This window comes from Ctenopharyngodon idella, chromosome 21, assembly GCF_019924925.1.
Source record: "Ctenopharyngodon idella isolate HZGC_01 chromosome 21, HZGC01, whole genome shotgun sequence".
Lineage (NCBI taxonomy): Eukaryota > Metazoa > Chordata > Actinopteri > Cypriniformes > Xenocyprididae > Ctenopharyngodon > Ctenopharyngodon idella.
The window spans coordinates 10818172-10830230 of record NC_067240.1 but is presented as its reverse complement, the minus strand read 5'-3'; the positions used below and the strand labels follow the sequence as shown (position 1 = coordinate 10830230).

General features: G+C 38.5%; 2 protein-coding genes across 3 annotated transcripts in view; both read right to left on the bottom strand.

Moving 5' to 3' along the window:
- bcr (BCR activator of RhoGEF and GTPase) overlaps positions 1-5112 on the bottom strand; it is a 73056-nt gene extending 67944 nt beyond the window's left edge. Inside the window, exon 1 of one of the 2 annotated variants that reach the window (XM_051877479.1) lies at positions 2837-5112. In XM_051877479.1, coding sequence (XP_051733439.1) covers positions 2837-4325 — 1489 coding nt within the window. In that variant the 5' untranslated portion in view covers positions 4326-5112. The remainder of the gene's footprint in view (positions 1-2836) is intronic. The other variant, XM_051877480.1, reaches the window with a different exon arrangement.
- Positions 5113-7882: 2770 nt separating this feature from the next.
- Positions 7883-12059, bottom strand: part of atp2a2b (ATPase sarcoplasmic/endoplasmic reticulum Ca2+ transporting 2b) — a 35048-nt gene continuing 30871 nt past the window's right edge. The window contains exons 18-20 of the mRNA XM_051877484.1: positions 11861-11994; positions 10758-10875; positions 7883-9446 (exon numbers count right to left, since the gene is read on the bottom strand). Of these exons, the coding sequence (XP_051733444.1) occupies positions 9177-9446; positions 10758-10875; positions 11861-11994 (522 nt within the window). The 3' untranslated portion in view covers positions 7883-9176. The remainder of the gene's footprint in view (positions 9447-10757; positions 10876-11860; positions 11995-12059) is intronic.

Genomic DNA, 12059 nt, shown 5'->3' with positions numbered 1-12059 from the left:
TACTGTCAGATAAATCTAAATCCAAATTTTTATAGAATTTTTGAGAGCCTGATTACAAAAACTAAAGTCTCACCATTAAAATCCATGCCCCAAGCACACAATTATAATATTCTCATTCTAATTTTATTTAGCCTATATGATAGACTTGCGCTGCGCATATTGAACTTAACTGTAATTTAATTTCCTTTTTGAAGTGATTCCAATCATATTTCAAGCAATTCAAAACCATCATGGCAAACAGTGCGCATCTGAAGTGTCCCAGCTGAAGGAAATAAGGCATTATTTATCGGCTTTAAAGGGGACCTATTATGCCCCATTTTACAAGATGTAAAATAAGTCTCTGATGTCCCCAGAGTGTGTATGTGAAGTTTTAGCTCAAAATACCCCACAGATAATTTTTTATAGCATGTTAAAATTGCCACTTTTTGGGGTTGAGCAAAAACGCACTGTTTCAGTGTGTGCCCTTTAAATGCAAATGAGCTGTTGTGCTTGGCTTAAGAGGGCGGAGCTTCAAGAGCTGATTCTCTGGTGTCAGGAGTCAGTCAGGACGCACTATAATGTCAGAAACTGCGAATATACGGTTATACCTTATATTGTCTTCTTCCACTATATTAGCACAAGCCTGTTGTAACGGACCCCGTCCGAATGATGGCCAAAACTTTACAGATGAGTTTTATTATGTTTATTGTACTTCACACAAAAGATGGAAAATCTCTGTAAGAGCTTAATAAAACACAGTGCAAGTGTGCATTAAAATATTATCCATAAACTCTTTCTCTCTCTCTTGCATTATCATCAACATACACAGTGAATTACACAGAAACACTCGTTACAACTAACAGTAAACAAATATATAAAGACCTTATGCCTTTTCGGGTGGTGCTTAATAAACTGGTAAGCTTTATATCCGTAAATCTCAGATAAACTGTAATAAAGTGCTCTCACCTTCATTACTGCCGTATCCAGTATCACTCTGGAGACTGTAATTACAGCTTAAGCTGGATCACGAACAGTTTGTACTTATATATCCTTGAGTAGCGCATTTTTAGCACATCCTCTGTTTTGTATTGTCCCTTTGTATTGACATTCGTTCACAAAGCAGTCCGGGGTGAAATGATTCATAAACGAATTTCGGGAGTTGAGGGAGCATTTTCTTGGAAAATAAAATGAATCCACCTCATCTTCAGCGGCTCAGATTTAGGGAGTAAATGGAGAGAGCTATGTGGATTAATCCATCCAGCTACAGAACACCTAAAATGCTTGGGAGACATTCTCGTCAGTGCAGCAATGGCGGACTGTGTACAACTCGCTGTGAACTCGCTCAGGGCGGTTCTATGTTAAAACGGCAGTGTCCGTCAACATTCGTGGGCGGAGCCTATGGCTAATGTGATGTCACACTGCCAGGGATCTGGAAACGGCTTGTGATTTATGGGGATTAAAAAATAAGAAGTGGTTGGATTTTTATTATTATAGGGTGGTTGTGTACACACACTGCCAACACACATTTATAGCCAAACACCATGCAAAAGTGAATTTTGCATAATAGGTCCCCTTTAATATATATTTTCTTATCAGGCCGATACCGATATGGTGGCCAATATATCGTTCATTCCTAAAATTTATACTTTTATTCAGCATTACAGGCACATTAAAATGATCAAAAATAATGACATTTAATATTACAAAACACTTCCATTTCAAATAAATGCTGTTCTTTTGAACTTTTCAGAAAGGTTTTTTGTTCACTAAAATCATTTTTCCTTTACAAAAAAAAAAAACTGCAATGAGCTGAAAATTATACTCCTATAAATTTTACTTTTTAACACATCCTTGATTCTTTCAAGACTATCACAAGCATTTCTGTAAATTCAACAAACCCTCATCTATGTTAGCCAGCTAGATAACATGAGTCAAACTCTCTAAGAACAGCAACAATTTCTGACACTTTTTTTAATCATATTGCTGTATATGGGCAGACTCAAATCACACAGAACAGTGAAATTGCTCACTTTTCCTTCTTTTGCCTACACTTGACTACAGAATCTCACAGGAGATGTATCACGTGAGCTCCACTGACTGCACACTCCATTAAAACTCTCACAGTAATCGAACGCTTTCTTACTATTCTTCCTTACAAACACCAAAGTCTACTAATCACTGCCTTAACATACACTACCAAAAAAACCCAAAGCAAGGTATTTACGTATGACCATTTTTACTCATCAAATGGGTCTTTGTCCTGCTTGGGAGATTTCCACAGCAGCATGTGACATGAGTGAAAGCTACTCAGCTCCTGTCCTGTACAAAGAAGAAAAACTCTGACACACACATCCTCACCTCATGATCATAAATTAGCTTGTTTAGTTAATTATTCCTTATATATGAGTCTCATCAGACCGGATTAACTAACCGCAGCAAGCGGCCGCCACTGTGTCTGACCGATACAGGCAGAGCGTGAAACAAAAGTAGACAATAGCTTGGGATGGGGAGTGCAGAAACTGACAGAGGAGGGATTTAATGGAAGAACAGCAAAATATAAAGGGAGATAAAACAGAAAAGTTGACCAGTCAAGCATGCAGAAAAACACAAGACGCCCACTCATTTTCACTAAGAAGAGTGTGTCTGGCCAAAAGCATTGAGTTGCAATTATTCAGCCATGCTACAAATTGCTATCCACTGTATTGGCTTAACAATGATGTTATCAGTGATGTCATTTCTCATTTAAGGTCTTACAGAAACAACCATTTTTTGTACATTCAATATTTGTTAGGAACTGATTCACCTGTGAAAAAAAGAACAACAACAACATGTACAAGTAATAATAATCATGACTTACCTAGATCTCCATGGTAACTGTTGTCATGGGAAGCCCGACTGGAGGCAATAGAGTCTCCATCGTGGGGCCAGATTTGTCCTGTTTTCCTTACGCCTACAATGGTGGCCTCGGACACCACGACATGTTGCTGCCGGTGCCGTTTCTGTGTCTGCGGTGTAGGGGGGCTGCTGCTGTCAAACGAGTGCTGAGAATTCTGGGAGTTCTGAGAAGGTGAGCGACTCTTCTCTCGGAGTGGGCGGCGGTAGGCTGTTGTAGGGCTGGGCGACACATGACTGGACTGTCCCGAGGAGAAATCTTCCTCGCTAGACGTCAGGTTCTCGTTGGAGCTGCAGTCTGGCGTGTAGCCGCCTCCTCCGCCTCCCACGTCCTCGAAACTTCCGGGTGAGTAAGACCTCCTGGGCCAGGTGAGAAGATGGTCGTCACTTCCTCCATGGTCTCTCATAGTGACCCTACCGTCACCACCTTCTCCTGACATCATCCCTCCGACGTAAACACTAGTATATGGCTGGAAATCTGATGGCTGCCATGGCGGCGGTGGTGGTTTGGCCCCGTTTGGTCTCGCAGTGCTGTAGCGAGGACTGGGTTCGCCGTCTTCATACTCGGCGTCGTATCCGCAGGTGCTTTCAGTAGAGCGCCCCCTATAGACAGGCCTGGTGCGTAGATCACCTGCGACTGTAGCAAGGTTGCCTGGAAGTGAATGAAGAGACCTTTTGCGCTCCATCTGCATGGCTTGGTTCCCAAGAGAGCTGATTTTGTCTGAGACCTCACGGTCATTAACTTTTACTAGGCCCCTGTCGTGATGAAACTCAACGTTGGTGTAAAACGGTTTCTCCTGGCCTGATTTTCCATCGCTGGCTGAGTGCGAGTTGGCCCGTTTGATCCTCTCAAAGTTCGAACGTAACGCAGCCACCCCAAGCCCCATGCCCGGCTTGTCTTTCAGGGACGGATCTGAGGGTAGATCCTTGTCAGGGGGTGGATGGGGCCTGCGAGGGGAGACTCCGCCCCTCTGTGTGGACGGCGAGAGCCCATCGGTCTCACTGACCGGCCCTGCCTGGTGTGCCTCAAATGATGATTGAAGCTCCAATCCATCGCCATGGGAGGCTGACTTTCTGGCAGGGGGTGGTCGTGGTTTCGCTCTGGTCTCCCCTACAGGCTGAAACCTGCTGCGCTCTGGCTGTCCATGCTCCTGTGCATGGAGATGCTGGGAATCTGCCCCAACAGCTTGTGGGTCCCCTTCTGTCATGTGAGGTGGCTTCCTGAAACCCCATCTCTGTCGGTCATAGCTCTTTCTCTCCTTGGCAAGCAGCGTCTGAAGGTAGATCATCCGGAAGCGCTCTTTGTTCACCTCCATTTCCAAACGTCTTATGGACGCTTTGCACTTCTCTAGTTCTTGTTCGATTCCCCCAACAGATCTTAGCTCCATCTTCGGAGGCTCAGACTCTGGAAACTGTGCTTTCCAGGCTTCAATGAAACCCACAGGCTCCACCATTGTGTTTGCTCAGGTTGAAAAAATCTAATTGGTCAGAAACACACGGTCAAGTAGCTCCAACTAAGTGGAATTTAGCCGAAGAAAAGCAAATCTGATGAAAGTATGAAAAGTCGGCAGTGCCCGTTCATAATAAAGGATATTTCTTTAATAACACTTAATACAAATGTTTACAAAACACATCGTTCATGATTTCCCTGGAATTGTCACTTGAAGTCTCAATCTTTCTGTACCAAAATTGTCGTCGTTGTCGAGTTGTTCAACGACAGAAGAACGACCGTTATTGAGCATGTCGCGCGGAAACAATAAAGGCACGCGCATTCTCATCTCGCTCACCATTCCGACGAGACCACTTGCAGAATATCACGCGCACAAATCTCGGTCCCCAGCACAATGACAGCATCTGTTCTCCAGAGCGCACGGGATAAACAAAATACTCCTTAGAAAGCTTTTTAAATTAAGCTGGTCGCCATAAACAAATTACACGGTCCGGTCGTGTATGTGGCGATGTACTCCTGTTGTCCTGCGTTCATAATGTGATATCTTTTTTTTCACCATTATCCCCAAAGCCCTTTGTGCTTACGTCTGTGTAGACTGGAAATAAAAAATCACTCTCCTCGATTGGTCGTTTAGTTCCCGTTGACGAAATTCTCTGCAGAAGCTCACGATTATCCCATTTTGTCGCTGATAATTAGACTGTGCAGATTTAGTGAGTCTGCTGTACGTAATGCCTCTGTGTGAAAAGCACTGAGACACCGCTGCTGCTGCTGCTGCAGGAAGGGGCGGGACTACGACATATGATTGACAGCTCTCCCAGCATGGGTTCGATTTAAAGCGACAGACTGCTTCACCACATAGGTCAGGGAGCTTGTAGTATGTGTGGCGTGGTTTAAATATCAAACTTTTTAGGAGGAATGCAGTCTGAAACTGAGTTGGGTTTACATACACGTGCAGTCTTTTTAACTGTAAGAGACGTATTTGTATTACAAATATTATTTGCTTTGACATGCTGTCAGTTTTTGTAATTTCCTTATTGCACTACATATAATTAATGATTTTTTTTTTTTTTTTTTACATATAGATAGATGAAAATTAGATAGATTCAGACTTTTTCAGACTAGATTCAGAAAAGTAGCACATAATGCAATATGTGCATAAATTTGCAAAAATAAAAACGTTCGTGTCTCTTCTATGTAATAGTCACTATAAAATGTGCATTCTGTTTTGAAATGCTTAATGTGTGCTATTGTCAATTAGATTTTGGTCACTGGTTACATAAAAGATGCAGCTGTGTTTACATGTGAAATAAGATGATGTCATTGTAATTGGACCATATTTGAGCGCCAAATTTTGTCTCTGACGCCTTCAAGTGTTCAATCTTAGACATTACAGCCGTAGGGACCGCTTAGGTCTCAAAATAGCCTACTTTCAATACACACACACACACACACACACACACACACACACACTTTATTATTTTTTATGGCATCTCCTATGAATGAATGGCTTATTTGTTTGTTTTAGGGCCAAGAACAAAACACATATTGACCACATTGGAATCTGGTTGCAGGTCATTTGGAATCAGGTTATTTGCATATTTGCTGAATAGTAAAAGAAAATCCTACTCCATTTTTTTTTTTTTAATTTATTAAATGGCTTTTCCTAGCAGATACACACAGAGAGACAAAAAACATGAATGTCAGCATTGGTAAAATTAACTGCAGAGTTTATTTGTAAAATGATGTGTTTAATAATATCATACCATTTAGCAGCAATGTACACAGCAAGTTGCTATATAAATATAGATCAAATTATTTGGCTAATTACAACTGAAGGCATGCATTATACTATATAATACATGTATATAAAACTATGACAATTTACACAGAAAAAATGCAGCAAACTCTCCTTGCATCAGCATTAGGCAATGGTAGACATTGTCATGCATGGTAGAAAACTGACGCTGCTGCTGCTGCTGCTTGCTTCCATACACACTTGTTATTCTCAATTCTCTGTCATTTATTCGGTATTATTGAGTTTTTATTATTGAGTTTTTATTATTGAGTCCACTCTCACATGTGATCTGCAGCGCAATGGTGGCTATTTTCTCAACATGCAGGTTCTGATTTTTAGCAGAATGAAGCCACTCAAAACAAACATGCACAACACAGAAGCCTGAGGTTTCCCAACACAAGCAGAGACAGATTCTACTGAGCATTAACTGACAAAAAAGAAATTAAAAAAGATTATTGTTTTAGAATGAAATGGAAATGCTAAAGTGCACTATCAAATAAATATTTAGCATATAACCAAGTATAAGGTGTAAATAATTGTCAGTATGATTAATTGATACACAAGGCAACATTTACTAAAAAAAAATCTGATGGCAATAGTGTTTTCATTTGATTCTTATTTATGCCAACATCCAAGTTCAGTTCCTGAGCAAGTCAGACCACAGTGTACGGACCATTCTAATAAAAACTAATGAATTCATTTCATTCAGAAACAAGACTGAAATTACATGGGGTAAAGGAAACAATCACGCTTAAAAGTAATTTGACCAAGTCTTTACGATATATTACTTCTTAAAAACATCATATATTGCAGTGGAATGTACTCAAGCTGATATGGCAATGTGTTAAGTACAGCTATAAACAGCCGCAGTAGTCGTAGAAGGAATTTAGCAGAGTTACATAGCAGGGTTGGTCCATTGTCAGAAAACTTGAGGCTTCTGGATATAGTTGTAACGTGTGGTGAAAGAGTGGAGGAATGTGTAGCGGCAATGTCAATGACACTTTCTTAAATGGAAGTCCACTGAATGGTAATAAAGGCCTGTTTACACAAAGAACAATAAGGAAAACGATAAGGATATAGTTCTAAAAATCTAAAAGAATAGCAGAGTCGACACCACAACTATAACGATTAATGGCAGCGAGACATGATATCGTTGGAATCACTTTTTTTTTTTTTTTTTCTTTTCAGCTAATGGACGATTAAAAAACAAAACAAAAAAAAAAAAACAGCCAATCAGAATCCATCCCGGTTCAAAGCGCTCGAGCATTTAAGCGGCAGGCAATAAAACCTGCAGTGCGCGCTTGAATAAACAGATATCGTCCACTGGTGTGGACATTAATACAGTTATCGTTCTTGGTGTGAATGGGCCTTTAAGGGAATATGAATGGTTGTTCATTAAAATACCTGACAATTCCACACCAAAGGCATAGTCAGGGACATGCATCCATTTTAGCAAGCAAGAATTAGTGTAATGCGATAGACAACTAAATGACAAAAAGCTCTGTTTAAAAAAAGAAAGGAAAAAAAAAAAAAAAAAAAAAAAGTACTTTGTACCGTTCAGGTATATGTGTACAAATATACAGGCCGTTTTACCAGACTGGCTGGTGAGGGCCGAACTAGAGGCAGCTTCACAAGGAAACCCCTCCCAGCGGTCAATCTTGTGCTCAGCTATGTAACTAAATCTCTGTACATTAATTTCATTTATTCAAGTATAATTGCTCCTAAAACTTGCCTTGTTGCATTGTAGGAAGGAACAGACCAGCTAGTAAAATGAAGACACGCTTTTTAATTCAAATGGTTCATGAGTGCATTTTCTTAAAAGTAGAAAAAAAAGGTAGCATGAAACATTTTGGTTTTGCATTGTAAAATTCACGTTTTGAATGCAACACCTAAACCCTTGCTTGTTTAATTTTCTACTCCTTTGTCTCTGACCTGAACCCAGTAAACGGTAACATTTACATCTTTTGTCCAACCCACCCCACCCCAAAACAAAAGAAAACCTCTCAATTAAGTTAATGCAAATTCATTCAATTATAAAATACAGTGAAAACAAACACACAGGGAAAAAAAGACTTAAAACAGATTTGTTAGGGCCAAAAGAATCTGAGTTTTCAAATAGAGGCACACCTCATGCAGTAATGTGTACAAGCGGTGTAAAGCTAAGTGGGGGGAGGAAGCAACCAGAGAGAGTCGAATCTGACAGTCCTGAGGTAGCTGTACTCTGCCTAGTGCAGAAAAACTGGCTTTACTAATCAAAAGTGTCAGGTAATAGTGGAAACAAAATGTATCACCATAAAAAAAATGGAAGTTATTACACATAGGGAAAGACATACAGGTACAAATCATACATGAAAAACCACACAAAATGCATGCGAAATACATAACATGCAGTTTTCATCTGAGAATTTGACCGTGAAGCATTCAAACATTCAGTCCCATACTCTCTTTCCCATGCTGCTTTGCAACACCATGCTTGTCCATTGGCTCGGAGCGATGTTCACGCCGAAGACACAAAGGTAAACATTAGTAAACAGTTCTTCTGTCTTGTTCTTTCTTTCTCTTTTTCTACCCTACCCACTCTACTCTGTTAGCAAAATAAACAAATAATAACAAATGAACAACTGCATAAAATAGTGTTAAATGTCTGTACACAAGCACTTTTCTCCATTCAGCAATTTGAACACATGATATGGGGGGGAAAACAAAGTGGATATTACCATTATTGATACTGTTTTGAAATGAGACGAGACAAATGATTAATTAAAAATGCAATAACAAAAGACTGCTTTCAAAAGAAACCAACAAGAAGTCCAAAAAATTATTAATGGTCACTAATACTTGAAGACTTCAGGTCTGTACGGTCTCTTCAATCACCAACGGACAGTTAAAAAAAAAGAAAGAAAAAAAAAAAAAAAAATTATATTTCTATCTTAAGGTTATTTTTGTGTTAATCCTGTCCTTCTCGTACACATTCGCTGTTTGCGGAGGCACACTTTAAACGCACAACCACACATACAGACATACGTACACACCATCTACACACATCTGTGCTCATTTCAGTCAAGACCAGAACATTTCGGCCAAGTTAGTGTCAGTGCTGTAGAGCCACAGCACCAGGGGGAGTGAAAGGGCCACGAAGGGCCAGGAAATGCCCTCCGTGCAGGTGCTGAGTGAGCATGCCATGCCCTTGGGCTTGTCCAGGTCTTTGGGCTTGTCCAGGTAGTTTCTGGCCACAAACTTGAGCAATTCATCCAGCAAGATGACGGGCAGGGAAATCTTCAACACCATAAGCCACTGGGTCACGTTCAGTGGAGTGATCTGGAAGATCATCTGTAGAGAAAGCCCAGGGTAGAGTCACTACACAAAGTAAATACTAGGGATGTGCCCGAAGCCTAATTCTAAGTAGTCGTTACATTACAGTACATCAGATTTCACTTATCTTGAGAAGATAGTAAGGAGAGATGACTGACAGGATGATGGCAGAGGATTTGTTGTGCAACAGATCCTGAGCATCATTGACAAATATCTTATCTTGTAAAATGAGTGGTCGGCTACCTATACAAAGAGTATGCTTGATCTCGAATTCGTAAGCGAAAGTAAAAGACAAGCAAACATTCAGAAGCGCTTTCAATATCCCGCATATTGAGAGAGGCTCCTTGATGCTCGCAAATTATACAGTCAAACCAAAATTTATTCAGACATTTCATTCATTAATACAGTTTATTCACTATAGTTATTCACTAGAGTTAAACTAAAAATAATCTTAATTATGTCAGATAACACTTAAGCAAAACATGGTCAGGTCAAAGTGTCTGAATAATTTTTGGTCCCAAAATTTTTATCAATTTTACTGGTAAAAATTTGGGACCAAAAATTATAGTAAAGATAGTAAAACATGCATAACTGCTGAAATGAAATTTATATTTATTTTACTTAATATTTACTAAATTGGAAATAAATAATTTGAATATATAAAAAAAAAAAAAAAAAAAAAAAAAACTTCAAACTTGATAAATTATAAAGATTTATACTTTAGACTGTTTGATTTTGTAATCCTATTATAGTATTTTTATTTTATTTATTTATTTTTTCACCAAAAAAAGAAGAAACTGTTAAAAATGTGAATAAAAAGGAAGTAAACAGTAACCATCAGTGCACTTTGCAATGTGCTAAGTATGGAAGCTTGTTTCCACCACAAAAAAAAAAAAAAAAAAAAAAGTATGACTTTTTCCTCTCACAATTCTACTTTTTCCTCCCTCACAATTATATCACACAATTCTAAGAACAAGTCTTGCGATCAAGTCAGAACTGTGAGATGTAAACTTGAAATTCTTTCTTTTTTCACGTAATTGCGAGTTCATATCTTACAATTCTGACTTTTTTCCTCAGAAGTATGTGATATAAACTCAGAATTGTAAGGGCAAAAAAAAAAAAAAAAAAAAAATTACCTTTTTTTACTTGTATAATTGTATTTTTTTAATTAATTGTAATTTTAATTGTAAAAAAAAAAAAAAAAAAAAAGTGTATACTATTTATTAACAAAAACATTAGATTCTACAAAGACTGCAAAAAAACAACAACAACAACAACAACAACAACCGATACACTGAAAATGATCTTATTGATCAAAATTGATCTTACCGGCAGGGGCTCCACGTAAAGGATAAAGAAGTGGAGGGACATGGAGAGGCAGATGGCTCCTAGCAGCCACACATTATCCCAGGGGGGCATGCGAAGCAGTGACTGGTTCTCGGAAACACTGCAACAGGACATCAAGAAGATAACATTGTAAAATTGATTGGTTGCATATTTATATAATCCCCCACTTATGCTGTTAACACCTGGTTTTAAAGGGATTGTAATGGTGATTGTAATTGGACATAGCCAAATACAAGTGTAAATTGAAAATACATGTATCTACACAGTATTGAACACACACACACAGCAAACTGTGGACACACACCCAGAGCAGTGGGCAGCCACTTTATTTCTGTGATGGTAAAGCTTAATTTTCAGCATCATTACTCCAGTCTTCAGTGTCACATGATCCTTCAGAAATCATTTTAATATGCTGATATACTGCTCAAAAAACTTTCTTATTATTAATGTTGAAAACAGTTGTGCTGCTGAATAATTTTGTGGAAATGTTATTTATTTTTCTTGTCAGGATTATTTGATGAATAGAAAGTTCAAAAGAACAGCATTTATCTGAGATAGAAATCATAAGTAACACTGTAAATGTCTTTATCTTTTTAGATCTTTTAATGCATCCCTGCTGAATAAAAGTAGTATTTCTTTCAAAAGAAGATCTTACTGACCCTAAACCTTTGATCGAGTTAAACTAATAGTGCACATGCTAATATTTCCTGATGAATTGCAGGCAGCACATCTGAAGTTTGCTTAATACATGTAACCACCACTAAAACAACAAAGAATGCTACTAGAAACATCACATTTTGTGCTTAGACTAAAATTACACTTACAAAATTTTTTTTGGAAAACAATATGCATTATATTTAAGTGCTTTATCAACATTGTTACTTGGAAAAAAATGTGTCATTTATGTAGCCACAAATAAAAAAAAAATCCCTTCAAAATCTGATCACATTTTTACAAGAAAATGACATACAGGTGTATATAGCAATGTCTCATCTTACTGCTTTTTAATGTTTTTTAATAGTAGACGTAAATACATCCATAACTGTGGCATTTTCAGGGATAAGATGTGGCTTTATTGTACAGACCTGTTGAGGGCGTTGCACATCTCAATGGTTACTAGTACGGACAGGGCCATGGTCATTGGATAGGGAGACTCAAATACTTCACACTTCAGGCCCTCAAAATCAGGGTTGTCTGGTGCACACTGAAGGAAGTGGCTCTGCAGAGATAAAAATTATAGAAGTGAATTAAGACATTGGAATGCATGTGTTTGAAAAAGAGTGT